Source organism: Typopeltis vanoorti, chromosome 18 (genome assembly GCF_054136105.1).
Source record: "Typopeltis vanoorti isolate ZY-2024b chromosome 18, IOZ_Tvanoo_1.0, whole genome shotgun sequence".
Lineage (NCBI taxonomy): Eukaryota > Metazoa > Arthropoda > Arachnida > Uropygi > Thelyphonidae > Typopeltis > Typopeltis vanoorti.
In genome coordinates, this window is record NC_143566.1 from 47,439,572 (window position 1) to 47,458,432 (window position 18,861).

General features: G+C 35.1%; 1 protein-coding gene across 1 annotated transcript in view; it reads left to right on the forward strand.

The window, feature by feature from the left end:
• Nucleotides 1-18,861, forward strand: part of PGAP5 (Per1-like protein PGAP5) — a 115,086-nt gene that overhangs the window by 12,620 nt on the left and 83,605 nt on the right. Inside the window, exon 4 of the mRNA XM_090408665.1 lies at nt 16,480-16,622. Coding sequence (XP_090264791.1) covers nt 16,480-16,622 — 143 coding nt within the window. The remainder of the gene's footprint in view (nt 1-16,479; nt 16,623-18,861) is intronic.

Below are 18,861 nucleotides of genomic sequence, written 5' to 3' on the forward strand. Positions count from 1 at the left end.
TGGTTACCTTTGCAATATGTCAGCTAAACTCAAACTCGCTATCCACTATCAAACCCAAATCCTTAGCCTCATCAGTTTCCTGCAGTTCAGTTCCATCAATATAGTACAAAGCTTCTAATCTCTTCCCAAAGTACATCACATTACACTTGGCATGTTAAACTGGCAGCCATTTACCTTTATACATACTGCTAATCTGTCTTCCTGCAGGATCTCTGCATTACCATCATTTACCATTGCACTTCCCAGTTTAGCATTGTTAGCAAACAACTGAATATTTCCTATGAAATCATTTCCTATATCATTGATATACAAATTAAACAACAAAGGACTAAGTACTGAGCCCTGTGGTACACCACTGGTCACCTGCCTTCTCCTGGACTTAACTCCTCCGTAAACCACTGTTTGATATCTGTCCATTAGCCACCTTCTAATCCAAATCATCACATTCATATCCATCTCCATTTGCTCCAATTTATGCAATAGAGTTCTATGTCAAATCTTGTCAAATGTTTTTGCAAAGTCTAATAATTTCGCTGAGTAGCCATTTCTCTTATCCAACTGAATTGTTACTTGATTATAAAAAGTAAGCAGGTTACTAAGGCAAGCCCTACCCTTCACAAAACCATTTTGTCTCTTATAGAGTATCATATTCCTATCCACTCAGTCCTGAATTCTATCTTTCACCAGTTTCTCCAATATCTTAACCACTATTCCTGAGATGCTGATTGGCCTATAATTTTGCTACTTATGTCTGGGAGTATACTTTATTCAATGGCTATTTTGCTCTCTTTATACTCCTATGGCACCATCTCAGTGCTGATGTTTAAACTAAACAGCTTGGTCAGAGTAGCTGGTATTTCCCTTGCACATTATCATAATACACGGGTAGATATGCCATCTAATTCCATGGCTATGTTTGTATTGCAGCTCTGCAATATTTAAAGCACCTCCATTTCTTCAACCTCAATTCTCCTATCAGTCAACATCACACTTAGATGGTACACCCCTGCAAAATGCCCACTCAGTAATTTGATTTGATTTGGTTCTGTTACTTCCCCACCATCAGCACTTTTTAAAGTCATTCTTCCTTAGTCATTCCCCCTTTTAATTGCCACATAGCAAAAGAACTCCTTTGGATTATCGTAATCCTTTCTTTAAGGGTTACACAGTGATCAGCATTCATTTTAAAAGTTTTATGGAATTTACAACCGTGTTAAAAAAACTTTTTTTATTATCTCGACGTTTCGATCTTCACATCAAGATCATCATCTGGAGCGTTCATAAATATACAGGACAAGCTGAGTTACATCATTAACTGTAAACTAGAGAAACAATGATTTGATCACATGTTATTCTACTGGTGTGACCTCTGGTGGAAAAAAATAAAATAAAATAAAATAAAAAATAAATGTTTGCATCAAGCTAAATTCTATTTTTACAATGACAGGAATAAACATTCTTTTAGATGGTTTTCTTTCAGAAACAATTGGTGCCCTATTTTTACTATTACAATTCTTATTTTTGATTTACAATACTGGATTTTCTACAGTCCTGTTTATAGTTGTTCAGATTGGGGTGGTTGCTGATAATCTGGTGGAAAAAAATTATAATTTTTTTCCACCAGAGGTCATGCCAGTAGAATAACGTGATCAAATCATTGTTTCTCTAGCTTACAGTTAATGATGTAACTCAGCTTGTCCTGTATATTTATGTACGCTCCAGATGATGATCTTGATGTGAAGATCGAAATGTCGGGATAATAAAAAAAAGTTTTTTTAACACGGTTGTAAATTCCATAAAATTTTTAAAATGAACTCCTTTGGATTTCTTTTGACCTCATCATCTACCTTTCTCTCATAATTAGCCTTGGCCTTCTTTACCACACCAGTTATCCTTCTTGCCTGTGTCTTATACTGCTCATGGGCATGTTGATCACATTTTCTTTATAATTCCTCCACAATCTTTTCCTTGTGTGCAACTCCTGCTTAATGAAGCTATTTTTTACCCTTCTAACTCTGTATACATCCAGATATTGCTTTCTTCGAAAACTCCTTGACCAGCTCCCATGCATCAAGAACACCCCCCCCCCCTCCAAATGTTTTGGTTCTGCTGAATGTTGACTCCTCATCCTGTCATAATCACCTGCTTTGTAATTCCACATACATCTCTTAACAGAAAATTCTGCACATCTGGAAATATCCCACATCTACATGATCACTTTCTTTGAGCGGAGGAAGCGTAGCTAGATTGGTTAGTATTTTCTGATGTAATGATCAGATCCAGAAATTTTGAACGGGTGTCCTCTCTATTACATGTTGCATCAGATAATTATCTCTCATCATCATCATACGTATCAAGGATTTAGGCCTAGTATGGCCTGTTCCGGCCTTAGAAGTCATCGTTGAATTGTTTAAGAGGACATCCTGGTTTTCTTTTTCCTAATGGCTTGTACTTTAAGGCTTGTTTTGGTAATCTTTCTGTTTTCATTCTTTGAACGTGTTCCATCCATCTATGTTTATATTTTTTAATTTTTTCAATTACTGGTTCTTGGTTTAATTCTTTCATAATATCTTCGTTTCTTTTGTGATCAAATAGGGTATGCTTTGCAGTTTTTCTCATAAACTTTATTTCTGCTGTTGTTAATCTTTGTTTGTCTTTTTGTTTTATTGTCCAGATTTCGCTTCCATACATTAAGACCGGTAGGGCTAATGTATTGTATACTTTTAGCCTGGTTTGTTTTTGAACTAGGTTTGGTTATTATCTCTCATTAGCTATATAAATTCCCTTTCCTTCACTGCCTGTGACCATAACTCCTCCCAATCTATGTTCCCATAGTTGAAATCCTCCATAATAATTAATCGCTCTGTACCCATCATGCTAATTTGCGAGTGTGTCATCTGCATTCTGCAGTATACCTCTTAGTTAATAGCTGTAACCAATTACATATTTAGTTTAATCCTTTATCCAAGTGTGAGCAAACAAAGTTTGCACCTGAAAGTATCTTCAGGACTGGGGTAAGGTGGTACAACACCAGGGCACTCCTTGCAAAGGTGGAGCAAGCTACCAACACTCCTATCTCAGTATCTCTCATAATGCAAAACGCATCTCCTTGCGGATATGTCTAATGTTATGCATTAAGGGAAGGGTCACAACCCAGACTAGTTTCGACCTTTATTGAGGTCAGTTCAGTGGGAGCCAGGCCCAAGTGGAGAGATACTAGGCAGAAGCATTAGCAGGTCATCTCTACCTATAGGAGTTGCCAAATGGTGTGCCACTCTTTTTAATAAATTACTCTGGATTTAGAGAAAGATGTTGAAAGTTTATTTTTCACTTGGTTAGATACTTTCAGGTGCAAACTTTGTTTGCTCACACTTGGATAAAGGATTAAACTAAATTTATTATACTCTAACCAAGTGAAAAATAAACTTTCAACATCTTTCTCTAAATCCAGAGTAATTTATTAAAAAAGGGTGGCACACCATTTGGCAACTCCTATAGGTAGAGATGACCTGCTAATGCTTCTGCCTAATATCTCTCCACTTGGGCCTGGCTCCCACTGAAGAGACCTCAATAAAGGTCGAAACTAGTCTGGGTTGTGGCCCTTCCCTTAATGCATAACATTAGACATATTTGCAAGGAGATGCGTTTTGCATTATGGGAGATACCGAGATAGGAGTGTTAGTAGCTTGCTCCACCTTTGCAAGGAGTGTCCTGGTGTTGTACCACCTTACCCCAGTCCTGAAGATACTTTCAGGTGCAAACTTTGTTTGCTCACACTTGGATAAAGGATTAAACTAAATTTATTATACTCTAACCAAGTGAAAAATAAACTTTCAACACTTACATATTTATTCCTGTTGGCCTCTATCTCACACCAGATAGCTTCAAATGAACTGCCCTGTGAATACCTGTTCTTGTGATGTACTTTTACCTTTTTGGCTTTAATTCCTCTTCTATCAGTAGCAGAATTCTCCCCATCTCCCATCCTGTTCCTTCTGTCCTCTTTGAAGACACTATCCCTTGCATTCCATTCCTGTGACCATATCATTTTCTGTCAACCACGTCTCACTAATGCCTATAATTTTTGGCCAAGTTGTGCTAACCAGTGCCAAAAACTCCTCAGCCTTATTTCAAATACTGCTGGCAAATATATATATAAACTGCAGTACTCCCCCCTCCCTTTCATCACTCCTTATGTTACTTAGCCCACTAAAGTTAACCTGGGGTTCTACATTTTACATCATGTGATTACTCTCTCACTTACTAACCTCTAAGTTGCCTGCACTTGCATTCACCCTCATCCTCCCTACCCATTCTAGTTTCCTTCTTGGAATTTATTAAAGGAGTTTATTAAAAATAAGCAATTAAAACCCCGACAAGTTTCATGTGTTGCAAGACTTACATCATCAAGGGTAGTGGTATATCAAAGTTTTACACAACAAAAGCCTATTAACAATTAATTACACATAATCATAGTTTATTTACAATTTGCAATTTGTGAATAGGGAAACGAACTAAATAAATAGGAATAAAAAAAAGTTAATTATTATATGTAGCTTTCCAGGCTTCTCTGTTTTGAGCCAGTTGAGTTCTCATAGAGAAAGAGAATCTGTTCTGATAAGGTGGTTAATATATTGCCAAAATTGTTTATCTGATCTTCCTATCTGTGTTTGTCCATTTGAAGGGGCGTATAAAACTAAAATGTCAAACTATGGAGAAGGAGGATGTCTCAGTTGATGTCCAAGCCAATCAAGTTGATGACTGCATTGGGTTTCAATCAAGGTTTTTTGGTTTGCCTCTTCTAAAATAGTTCTAAAATATGAATATGATCCTTCCAGGAGTAACCAGGTATCAGTTTTAAACAAATTATGTTAAAGCTATTAATGGTTTTTGTTGCTTTTTGGGTGGAAACATTCCATGTTTTCTCACCATATAAGAAAACAGCTTAAGAAGTTGAAAGTTTATTTTTCACTTGGTTAGACTATAATAAATTTAGTTTAATCCTTTATAAGATAAAGCATGATAAAGGATAGAGATGTGTTTTGCATTATGGGAGATACTGAGATAGGAGTGATGTTAACTTGCTCCACCTTTGCAACGAGTTTCCTGGTGTTGTACCACCTTACCCCAGTCCTGGAGATACTTTCAGGCACAAACTTTGTTTGCTCACACTTGGATAAAGGATTAAACTAAATTTATTATAGCTTAAGAGGTTGTTTTGTAAAGCCTAATATTTGTTTCCAAGGTAATGAGGGGCAATTTCGATATATTTCTTAGATTCCTGTGTTGATTGAGAGTTTATATTTTCTCAATATTATGTTATTTGCAGTATTATTTGTATTTGAGCCGAATTATTGGAAGTCTTCAACTTTTTCTAAAAGTTGAAGACTTTAATTCAAATATTCAAAAATTATTGAAGCAATTGCAGATTTATTTGTTCTGTTTCCTTCCATAATCATTTTTGAATCCACATATTGGGATATTTAAACATAATATGCTTCACCTGTAACAATGGAACTTTGTACTATATTTGTGAGTATTTTAGTTTTGTTTGAATTAACTGTCAATCCAAATATTCTTGCATCTTGGCAAAGTTAAAGTGTTGTTACACCTTGTATAAGGATGAATCAGTTAACACTATATTGTCTGCATAGCTGAGGTCACTGAGACAGAATTCTTTATTGTTGGTTGTTAGTGTTGCACTGAATCCATCCTCAACCATCCTGAAAATGTAGTCAAGGGCTATTATAAAGAGGAAGGGAGCTAGGGTGTCTTTTTGTAGAACTCCTGTTATAGAAAATTTTTTGTCGATTCTCTATTGACAAGAACATGGGCATGAAAATCTTGATAAGGTGCTGCAATTGCTTCAATAATTTTGTTGGGAATACCATAATGATAAAGAATACTAAACATGTTAATTCTACTAATGGAATCAAATGTTTTTGGGAAGTCTATGAAATTGAATATAAGAGGAATATTCTTGTCTTTGGAACCTTCCAATAATCTTCTTACACTGTGAATGCATTCTAATGTGCTTCTGTTGTTTAGGAATCCTGCTTGTTTTTGCCTTAATAGTGGGGGAAATATAAGGTTCTATATGATTAAGAATAATTTTATTGTAAATTTTTAAGAGCTATGGGTAATAGTTATTCCATAGTACTTTTCCAGTTTATTTAGGTTTCCCTTTTATTGGTATCGGTATAATTATACCTTCTTTCCAATGGGGAGGTTAGAGTAAAGTTGTTTTGAGTTTGTCAAGAGTAAAGTTGTTGCAATTTATAGGTATTTATTCACTTATTTTAATTCTGGGCACTGAAGTTTGTAAAATTTTTTTAATGTTAAGTAAACTTTTAAAATGGAACAGTATTAGAATGCTTTTCCATTCTAATAATTCTTTATCTTTGTCTTCTATGGTTTAACCATCTTTATCTTTAATTCTTAATTTTTTGGGTTTCCTTTCTTGTTATTAAGATGTTTCACAATCTGAAAAGCTTCTTTGATCTTATGGTTTCTATGATAATCCTTCAAAGTTTAACATATGTTTTGCATGTGAAATTCTTTGTCTCTTTTTAGGGACTCATATACTTGGTTATTTATTATCTCGAAATTTTGCTTTATCTGTTCGCTGTTGAGTTGTCTCAAAAATCGTTGCTTGAGGATATTTCTGTAATTAATCAGTTTTATGGAATTCCGTGACACCCAGTTTTCTGCTGGTTTAGGGATATGTTTATTCAGTGATTCTGTTGCAGCTTCTTTGATTAAATCATTGCAGGTGTTATTATTTTCAGTATTATTACTTGTAAGCACTAGGTTTTTTAGTAGTTTGTAAATGGCTTCATTATATTTATTTTGGGTTGAGGGATCTTCTAAACTGTTCCATTTTATCTGTCTTGTTGCTATTTTCTTTGAGTTGGTAGCTGAAGCTTGATGTGAGCACTAATGATTCTGCTGTGATCTGAGTTAAGAAAGCGGGTATTGTAGGCATTATAGTTCTGTGTTGATCTAACCCATTTACCATTTATAAGTATGTGATCAAGTTGGATTTCGATCAATTTGGGTGCTCTCTTGTCCATTTTCTGTTTGTGTGGTGAGGAAATTTGGTGTGGAGAATGAAATAGTTGTGTTCATTGCAAAGTTCTGAAAGCAGATGTCCGTTGGGATTTGTTGTGTGGTTATATGTACAGTGACCTATATTTCTGGTGGATCCTGCTAAGTCTGCTTCAATATGTGTTGTTAAAATGTCTGCCTATTATGTGTCAATTATGCATTGGGAGGTTTGAAAGATAAGTAGCAAGTCTTCATAAAATTTAGATGTGTTGATTTCTGTGGGTGCGTATACTGAAGTAATTGTTGCCTTGGGGTTTGAATCCAATGTTATGGAGAATATTCTGTTTGATACTTCTCTATTGCAAAGATTTTATTATATAAGTTTTTACCGACTAAGATTCCAACACCACTGTTGCCATGTTTTTCTGCTGAAGAATAAATGAAAGTCAATTTTTTGTTGGTTGATGCAGTTTCATTCCAGTCCATGCCAGTTTTCCAGTGGTATTTCTTGGATACAAATTGCTTCGATATTGTTCAGTTCAGCTCCTCTGCGTAACTCAAAGAATTTTCCAGATTTTAAGAGTGTATGTACATTATAACTGGAAACAATTAAAGGTGTTTTCCAGAGTTGGGATTTAGAGGGCTTGCTCTTTTCCTTGTCGATCAACTGGCTTCCAGGAAGGCTTTCGCCAGTCAATGTCATGTTCACTCTCAAAGTGGAAGGATCAGGGCAAACTCGAGATTTATTTGTTGTTTCCTTCCGTAATCATTTTTGAATCTGCATGTCAGGAGATTTAACCCTAATATGCTTCACCTGTTGGTCCGCGGGGGAGGTATTTCATTTCCCTCCTACCGCCCATTTCTGGGAGACATTCCCCTATCTGATACCTAGGGATGTACATAGAGGGTGCATTACACATATTGGATGTTTTTGATAACTTAACAACTGTAAATATAATTGATAAACCAGAATACAAATGATAAATTCGTTTCTGTATGTATTGGAACATTGCTAGTTGTTGCTATCATGTCCTGTGGCTATATTCTAGGTCTGTGGAAGTTAAATTTTTGATGAAAGCAAGACCATATTTGATGTAAAATTAAGCCTTGATTTTTATTGCATTGTATAGGGATCCTAAGCATTTGTGAGGCTTCTTTAAATTTTCTTGTGAAACAATTATTATCAATTATATGACATCTTTGTTTGTTGCCAGAGTACTTGATATGGTCAGTAGTGGTTATGTGGAATGCCAGGCCTGATTTATACTATCTTCTTTTTTTAACATCTTTTACATGTTCAGACATGCAGGTCTCTCCTAACCTCCCTGTCTGGCTTACATAGCAAATGTCACATGAGCAATGAATCCTGGTTTTTTTCATGGGGTGATGTGGAGGTTTTGGTGGATGTAGGAATCTTTATATTTTTTGTAAAGGTAAAAAAGCTACTTTTATGTTGTACCTGTGGAGCAATGCAGCCACTTTGTCTGTGACATTCTTCATATAAAACAGTGTGATTGCATTCTTGAAATCTTGTTTAAGTAATGGAGTTGGGAGATGTATTAAGAATTTTTCTGATCATCTTGGGTTGAAAACCATTAAGTGCTAGGTTCTGTTTCAGGTAGTGCAGTTCTTCATTCTTTTTAATTGATGTACTTCATATATTGTATACCCTGTCCCATAAAGTTTTAATTATGCTTATCGTTTGCAATGGATGGTGGTGTGAAGCGCCGTTTAAAAATCTTCCTGTTGTGGTAGGTTTTCTGTATACAGAAAGGTAATTTTTTGTGCTGTTCTAGTTATAGCTCATGTGGCATTTGCTATGTAAGCCAGATAAGGAGGTTGGAAGAGATCCATATTTCTAAACACATAAAAGACATCGAAAAAAGAAGAGACCGTAAATCAGGCCTGACATTCCACACAACCACTACTGGCAATAAACAAAAATATCATATATTGATAATAACTGTTTCACAAGAAAATTTAAAGAAGCTCACAAATGCTTAGGATCTCTACACAATGCAATAAAAATCAAGACTTAATTTTACAGTCTGCTTTCATCAAAATTTAATTGCCACAGACCTAGGATATAGCATGCATGATACCACAGAACATGATAACAACAACTAGCACTGCTTCAACAAGCATTCAATAATGAATTTATCATTTATATTCTGGTTTATCAGTTATATTTAACAGTTGTGAAGTTATCAAAAACATCTGATATGTATAATTAATTGTTAATAGGCTTTTGTTGTGTAAAACTTTTATGTACCACTATCCCTAATGATGTAAGTCTAATGACACATGAAACTTGTTGGGTTTTATTTGCTTATTTATATTACAATATGGTCTCAATACTGAAAACTTCCCATAGAACTGCTTAACACAGAAATCTTCATGTACAAGATGGCATTACATTTAGGATTTCCTATACTATTAAGATGGTTCACAAACTATTTCTAAAAATATAGATTTAATAATTTGTAAAAATTTGTCTCCCATATGATAGAGGGACATGTTAAGCTTATGAGATATTTGTACTACAAAGATAATTAATCATGAAATATTTGAGGTAATAATACATGCAATCAACAGCCAACATAAGCATATCACTTCACAGTTATGAGACTTAGCAATGTCCAAGTGCTGTTTATTCAAACAAGGAACTATATTTTACAAACGTAGTCAATATTAAAATTATTGCAACATGCTTTTTTTATTTATTTATTATTATTTTTTTATAGCGGAACTACCAGTAGAAAATACTGAATTACCATTAAAATTTTAAAGCATTTTTGCTCAAGTTCTTAGAATTCTCTAGGGTGTTGTTACCTTCCTGGTTTGTACCTTATGTGCCTCATATTGCTGAGAGATATCTTGTTTTTTTATATCTCATATATATTTTCTTTCTCTATAACTCTTATATACTTCATGATTCATTCATTCATTTTAACCCCTTTTATTTATTCTAAGTCTGACATTGCCATTAGTAACTGATTTTGAACAAATTCATAGGCATTCATGATTTTTCTTCCCTTCAACTCCTGCCATGATAAATTACTGGTCTGTTTTCTTCGTATATCATAGTCTGCTGCTCTGTAATTCCACTTGTTTCTTTTGTTCAGTGAAGCTCGTCTCATTCCAGTTTCTATTATTATTTATTTTTTTATATGTTTGCTCCCATTAGTACCATAGGTAGGGCTAATCTATTGATCAAATGAACTTTTTCAATCTGCTTTAGGCCTTCACTAACCAAGTCAATGCTCTCCCACTGGATATTGAACTTCATCTACTATCTGTAGGCATTCTCAGAAGATATCCATACCTATGTAAGAAAAGCTCCAGATGTTAAGAAAAGGGTAAATACTTTGACATTTCTTCCAGATGGATCTATGGAGTTAGAGAGGGAAGTCGGGTTTTGTTAATGAAGACTGATGTCCCCCAAAGAAGAAGATTACCTTGTTTGTGTAATTAAACTGCAATACAACCTTCAGAGATAAATAATCAAAATGCTCAGTGACAGAATTTGAAAAGTGCTATATCTGACATAGGATGTTAGCTGGACCACTTTTCTTTTTTTTTTCTTTTTCTTTTTTTTTTTAATGAAAGGATTATGGAAATGCAAAGTGTAGCATGGATAGTTGATGTAGGCAGTATTGTTGAGGTTATTTAAGAAATAACAAATTTACTTGAAATACATATCACTGTAGTACACATCACTTATGTTATGGCCAGGAAGAATGTTGAAGTGGATGTTGAAACTGTTTTTATGGATTTTTGTGAGTTTTTTTTTTGCTTGCGTTTTTGTTTTTTTATGATTTTTAGTTACATTTTTGATATTTCATTCCTTATATTTTATCCACTATGAGAGGTATAACTAAACAGCAAAGGCATTAAAATAAAGTTATCTGTGTCATTCAAAAAACCATGACTACCTTTTCTAAGAGTACATGGTTCATGCTACCTCTACCCCTTCCAATCCCTCCATAAATGAAAGACTTGTCTGTTCTTATTGGGAATGATTGCAAATTTACACATACATTCTGAATCATCTCATTTCTCTCCAAACCCCCCCCCCTCCAAAAATTATGGAAAGGAAACTTTACAAAGAACAAGCTGGATTTGTAGCTGCAGAAAAGCTATATGACAAGGTGTGAAGAGAAAAGCTGTTCAAAATGCTACAATTATATGCTGTAAATGGTACATTATATTGAGCAATACATAGTCTACATTTGTCTTGTAAGTCAGCAGTTAGAATTAAAAGAGGTACAGGAAGATGGTTTGATATTAAATCAGGTATAATAACAGCTGTAATTATTTCAGTATGAAAATCAGCAGACATAAAGACAGATTTTGAAATTAGACAGGGCTGAATACATTAACTGCACTATGAATAGAGAACCTGTAGAACAAGTACTCTTGTGTAGAGGCTTAAGTGCTGTGAGGACATTATGTTGGAGGTTTAATGGATTTTTTACAACACTCAGAAAGAATTAAATTAGAATTTAATACTCCTATATTTCGTCCTAGTCACTAGGACATCTACGGGGATTACAAAAACAATTAATGTAACATGCACACAAAAACTTACAATACTAAGCCCAACCACGTGGGTGACACTAAAGTCCTATCTAGGTGGAGTGCCCTCTATGGGCGGTAGTAGGTGGCCTGGAATGTAAGGTGGGACCTCTGGTGATGAGTGTTTCCCAAATCTTCGGAAGCTTAATGCAACCGTATTTGTTAAGATTTGGTTGGTTTCTGAGAGCTGCTGCTGCTTCTAAGAAAAGTCTCTCTTTCTTGAATTTGCTGTGGTGGAGCATGGTGGTTTTCTTCCATGATACTCTGTGGGTGGTGTCCAAAACATGGTCAGCCAAGCCTGAATGGCCATAGTTGTGTTTAACGATGTACGACTTGTGTTCTTCCAGGCGGATGGATGCTGATCTGCCTGTCTGTCCAAAGTACGCAAGCTTACAGGAACAGGGTACTTTGTAAACTCCAGGCAGAGAGAGAGGGGGGAGCTGATCTTTCGTAGAACGGATAAGGGTAGTAAGTTTGCGGTAGGGCTTATATGCTGTGTGTAGGTTATACTTTTTTAGTATCTTGGCTATTTTTTCCGAAGTGCCTCGGATGTAGGGTATGGTGATGGCATTTTTAAATTCTTGTTGATGAGAGGGACAGGGAATGGGGGAGGAATTAATTATTTTTTTGATACTGTGTTCACTGTAGCCATTGGAGAGGAAAGTTCTGTGTATGTGGTTAAGCTCAGTAGTGAGGGCAGTTCCACTGGAACAAAGATTGTGGGCTCTCTTGGTAAGGGTTTTAATGATGCCTAATTGTTGTGAGGGGTGGTGTTTCTCAGTTTAGTTTGCTTTTAAAAAAATTTGCATATTAATTATGGAAATAATTATAGAATAAGCAAAAATGATATGCTCCATTGCATTAAGTTTTATGGAATAAGAGAGAAATTAGCCAAAACACTTGAACTGTCAAATACAGGCTAGCGTTTAAACTAATTTTAACTTATGAATCTATTAGTTTGATTGGAAATAGAAAATTTTATGAAAGATTATAGATCACTCATAATGAGAAAGGACAATTATGGGAGTGAACAGGTGGCATCAGTGGCAAAATATTGTATTAAAAATGATGATATTAAGAATGGAACTTGACATTAGCTATGTGAAAGGGTGTGTGAATAGAGTTAATCCAAGGTGATGTGATTATTAAATAGAATGGGGGAAAGGAAAGGTTACCAAAGCATTCTAGTTATCATAGATGACTAAAAAGAGACCCAGTGGGAAAACTAAGATCTACTTATAGGTAGATTGACAGCATAGGTTGCTGTGTCTTAGAAGACTAAATGCAAGATTTGATAGTATGGGAGACCTGACAGATAATAGATTAATTTGGAAGAAAATAATTGATAAGAATCTAGTAATAATGTGAACTTAATTATGTAGTACTATCATGTATCCTCTAAACCCTCCAAGTATATCAAGAAATTATAAAAATTAATTATATATATATATATATATATATATATATATATTTTTAGGGGTGCTTAAGGGTCAGGGGTGCTTAAGGGTCAAAGCTGTATAACTGAGAGGAGACCTCCACATAGCCTTTAAAGGAATGCAGAGAACCGACCAGGGCTTCTGACCTAATGTCCAATCCTCACCTTCTCGTGGTGCACCCTGTTGGGTATCTACTTTGATACTGAACGAACGAGGATGGGCTGGCAATTTGGGATTTAGCCGACCAAATTGTATTCCTATTGGTTAAACCAAAATAAAAAATGATGGTACAACATGACAAAATTTCATGACGGCTGGGGCGTCGCCCGGTTAAACAAGGCCCCCGTTGTTTTCGCCAGGGAACCAGGGCGAACAGCGAAAAGTCAGCTACTGGAACAAATCTGAAAACAAACCCCAACTCAACATCACCAGAGTTAAAGATCGGTACTATCAACGTAAGAAGCCTGAATGGCAAAGAAATGGAGCTAGCTGAGGAATTAGATAGGTACCAGATCGACATAATAGGGGTGACTGAAACAAAAAAGACCAAAACTGGTGAGATCTTTCTGAGCAATAAATACAAAATGTTATATTCAGGCAATAACAATCAAGGAAAAGAAGGAGTAGCCATAGTATTCAACACAAAATACGAGGCTAATCTTCTTGAATGGCAGTCAGTCTCAAGTAGAGTAATGTGGGCAAATATGAGAATGGGGAACTGGACAATGAGACTTATTTGTGCCTATGGTCCCACAGAAGGTTCTACTAAGGTAGAAGTGGAGGAATTTTTTGAGGCTTTAGAAAAAGCAACTGACACAATGAAAAAGGAAAAGTTGGTCCTTGTTGGGGATCTAAATAGTAGAGTAGGAAATGATTGTGAGACATACAAAAATATTTTGGGAAAATTTGGAGAAAAGAGCAAAGCTAATAATAATGGCAAATATCTGTTGGATTTCTGCTCAGGACATGGACTGGTTATTACTAACACCATGTTCCAACATAAAAATGTGCACAAATTCACATGGAGAGAAGAGGCTAGGAATAAGAAAAGTCTCATTGACTATGTTATTGTTGATAGTGATGTTTTCTCCCTGGTGCAGGACACCAGAGTGTACAGAGGATTTGAAATTGGAAGTGATCACTATTTAGTCTTGAGCAGGATAAAATTGAATTTCATATTGAAAAGAATAACATGTAAGAAAGTTTTAAAGCGAATAAAAATTGAGCAGCTCTCAGATGTAAACTGTAGACTAAAATACAGAAATATTATTGAAAAGAAAACGAAAGAGTTTGAGAACATGAATCAAACCTTGGAGATTCAGTGGCAAACTCTGAAGGAAACATTGATTGATTCTGCCAGAGGGGCATGTGGTGAGGTTGTGTGCAAAGATAAAAAAATCAGAACTCCCTGGTGGACACAGGAAGTTAAAGAGGCAGTGAAGGAAAAGAAGAAAGCATATCAAAAGTTCCTGGCAAATAAGTCAGCTTTTACTCTTACAGAATACAGAGACAAATGTAAGAAAGCTAAACAGTGTGTAAAACTAGCTAAACAAAAGTCATGGGAGGACTTTGGCAAGAATATAGAAAATAAATATCAAGAAGGTGGCAAAATATTCTGGAGGTTGTTGAAGAAGCTTAGGAATGGAGGAAAGAGTGCTGTAAAAGGAATTAGAGATGATAAAGGTGAAATGAAAACAGGAGAAAAAGATATCCTTGAAGTATGGAGTAATTACTTTGAAGAACTGCTAAATGAAACAAGCAGTGATGACAGCACAGTGATAAAAAACACTGACCAGGCATGCAGTCAGGAATACATATCCATACTTGAAGTAGAAAAAGCCATGAAAGGCTTGAAATGTGGAAAGGCAGCAGGAGTAGATGATATTCGACCAGAAATGCTGAAGTATGGTGGTATAAGAGTCTTACAGTGGCTGCACTGCATAGTTCAGAAAGCCTGGACAGAGGGACGAATTCCCGATGATTGGAGTAGAGCTCTCATAGTACCCATATATAAAAAGGGAAATAAAACTGAATGTGAGAATTACAGAGGTATTTCCCTACTGAGTGTTCCTGGCAAGATCTATGCAAGTATACTTGAGAAACGGTTGAGAAGAATTGTGGAAGAAAAGCTTGGTGAGGAACAAGCTGGATTCAGGCCAAATAGAGGCTGTCAGGATCAGATCTTCACTTTACGACAAATAGTCGAGAAAGCATGGGAATATAACAAAGATCTGTATTTAAGTTTTGTCGATTTGGAAAAGGCATATGACAAGGTGCCAAGAGAGAAGCTATTCAATACGCTGCAGTTATATGGTGTCAATGGGGCATTATATCAAGCAATACTTAGTCTTTATTTGAGTTGTGAGTCAGCAGTTAGAATTGAAGGAAGTACAGGAAGATGGTTTAATGTTAAATCTGGTGTGAGACAAGGATGTACATTATCCCCTCTGTTATTCATTATCTATATGGATCACATTATGAAGGAATGTGGTATTATACCTGATATCAAAATTGGAGATGTTAATGTCAGCTCTTTGCTTTATGCGGATGATGTTATACTTCTAAATAAATCCGCTACAAGTCTGCAAGATTCTCTGACTAAATTGAATAGCTGTTGTAATAGATATGGTATGAAGGTCAGCAATAAAAAGACAAAGACAATGAAAATAGGCAGAATCATTGAAAATGTCAACTGTGTTGTGAATGGAGAACCTGTGGAACAAGTAAAACATTTCAGCTACTTAGGCACAATTTTTACTGAAGATGGTAAACTAAATATAGAAATAGACAACAGAATCAGCAAAGCTGGTATCGTGGGAAGTCAATTGAATAAATTCATATGGAATAAGAAAGAAATTAGTCGGAACACTAAATTAGCTGTATACAAGACTGTGTTCAAACCAATTTTAACTTATGGATCTGAGAGCTGGGTCAGAAGTAAAACACTTGACCAAAGACTAGAGACCGCAGATATGAGAGTCCTGAGAAAGATTAGAGGCGTGAACAGATGGCATCAATGGCAATATCATATTAAAAATGAGGATATTAGGAAAGAACTTGACATTGTCAGCATCCAGGAATGTGTTAGCAGAGCTAATCTCAGATGGTATGGTCACTTAAATAGAATGGGAGAGGAAAGATTAGCAAAACAAGTGTTCTCTGCCAGGTTGGCAGGAAAACGACCCAGAGGAAGACCAAGATATAGATGGATTGATACGGTACAAAGTGCCTTAGACGATAGAAATATAAGATCTGATAATGTTGGAGTCTTGACAAGTAACAGACTGATTTGGAGGAAAATTGTAGATAGGAAGTTAGTAATGAAGTAATTTTTTCATGTAGTACTGTCATATCCTGTACACCCCTTGAGGGTACATGGCAGGAATTTGATGATGATATATATTTTTTTTTTTTTTAGGTGCTAATATATTATATTGTAATATATCAGTGTTCGTGGCCTCATTCTTCTAATTCTATGATGTCTCCCTTAAAAGTGATGCTGTTAGCTGACACACACCTATTAGGATCAAGAAATGGTCACTGGTTTGATAAACTTAGGAGGTAAGTTCTAAAAGTTATGATTACTCATTTATTTCTTTTAACAGGTCATTCTTTGCATATTGTTTTGGTCATATTACTTATTACATGAAGTAATGTTTATTTCCAAGCAATACATGAATTTTTCTCGTCTCTCCTATGATATATGAGCATGCCACCCTTCTCTTGCACTGAAAGGTTCACTTAGTTTAAAACATAAAAATACATGACGCTCTTTGTTTATCTGGTCTTTTTGGAATTAGAGCCTTTGGCAAATTAAAAATTCCATGTGTGTGAACTATATCTATTATTTCAGCACAAGAATATTCATAAGTGAAACCTCAAAATAAATAATTTAATAAATCTGCTTTATTTATATGTATTTATTACAGTCAACTTTCATTCAGTTGTACTTAGGGATTTGTCTGGGACATTTTATTATTTTATATGCACCCCCCACCCCTGCAGAAAGTTATAGTACATAAAATAATAATACATAATAAATAAAACTTCTTTTTGTTTCAAACCGCAGTTCGGATTACTGGAGGATTCAGACTAAAGAGGTTCGGATTAGCGAGATACCACTGTACTTGACAAATTTCTTATTCTGATTCATATTATATCCAAGTATAAAGAAACAAAAGTTTGTGCAAAAGATCACAACCAAGCCACCTTGTATTGAAGATTTTTCAAATGCAATCTTTGTTTGTTGGGCATGATATAAATGAAAGCAACAATTTGGTTATTACAGTAAAACTTATAGCATAAGCTTTTACTGTGATGGCTTTTACAAAATGTTCATTATTCTTCCTGATAAGTGAATACCTCCTTCTCCTTACTTTCTATAGCTGTTTATTAGTTGTGACCTTTGGTCAGAAAGACATTGATTTAAATCCCATCTTTACCATGGAAAACTTTTATAAGGCCTTTTCAACTGGTCTCATATCTCATACAGAGATGAAGCAGGAACCGGGATTTTTGCATTTTACAAAACATGCAATTAACAGACATAATACATTGCCTCACAATGTCTTAGGTGCTTGCTGTAATTCCCAACAGCAACAATCTCCTTACATTTAGAGAATAATTACAAGTTGTAAATATGGGGATACATTCACTGAAATTATCATATTGCCTTTGATCACCAATCTCTGAGTAAAATTGCATAGCCAGTTCTGTACTTATTCTTCAGCTTAAAAGGCCATAATTGCAGTGTTGTGGGATGAACACATCTGATTAGTTCAGAATGATGTATATGGCACTGGTTTTAATGCTATTTGCATTTAGTTTTTATTAGTTTTGTTAGGCAAGTCTTTAAACACTAATGATTAATGCTGGTAGTATTCCAAGTTAGTTATGCCCTGTAGTCTTGTTCTTGCTAGGCACCTGTAACCATTATATGGGCTGAAGTTGTACTATTTAGTGCCTGGAGTTCTGGAGTTGGGGATGGCTATATATCTAAAGTTCTCATTCATAAGAAATATCATTTGTCTCTTGAAATAAGCATCAGGCATCTTTCCAAGCACTTCTGTGAAATATACCCTGGGCATGATCAGAAAGATCCAATATCCTATAATTATTGGATATGACATTGTATTCCTTGGAATTGTTTTATCTGTTTCACTTATATATGTTAAGATACAGGATTGAAGTTCCAGATTTTATACATCCATATATGGAGCAGGAGATCTTTGGAGTAGTTAGATAAGTTTTTAATTTTGTGTATGGGGGGGGGGGGCAAGGTTAAAAGATGGCAATTAAGGTTATACAGCATGTTTTTATATATATGATATAACTGATTTACTTGGCTGAGAGACTTATTTTTTAAAAATAGATTAAATGACTATAAGCCGAGAGATAAAAATAGAAACACTATTTTAATTAAGTGGACTGCACAATTAGTTTCATCTTCTTAGAAGACTTCTTCAGGTGCATAACAAGAGGGAATACCAACAAACATTGTAAAAGACAAAAAATTTATATTAAATATATATTAACATTTGAAGCTGTTCTGTGTATCCCTTCATTGTTGGGCATGCACGTGTTCAAGGTCTCGTGAATGCCAAAGTTGGATAGCAGCACAATGACAGTCTGAGAGATTATAACTAAGGTTAGTATTGAGATGTACTGGATTGAGGGTGATTTCTTTAGATTCTACCATTCTTCTTCTTTCCAGTTCATCATGGTATCAAAAGATATTTTCGAAATTTGGTTTCAATTTTCAATTTGTTCAACAAGACTGGATGAATGATAGTTTTCCTCA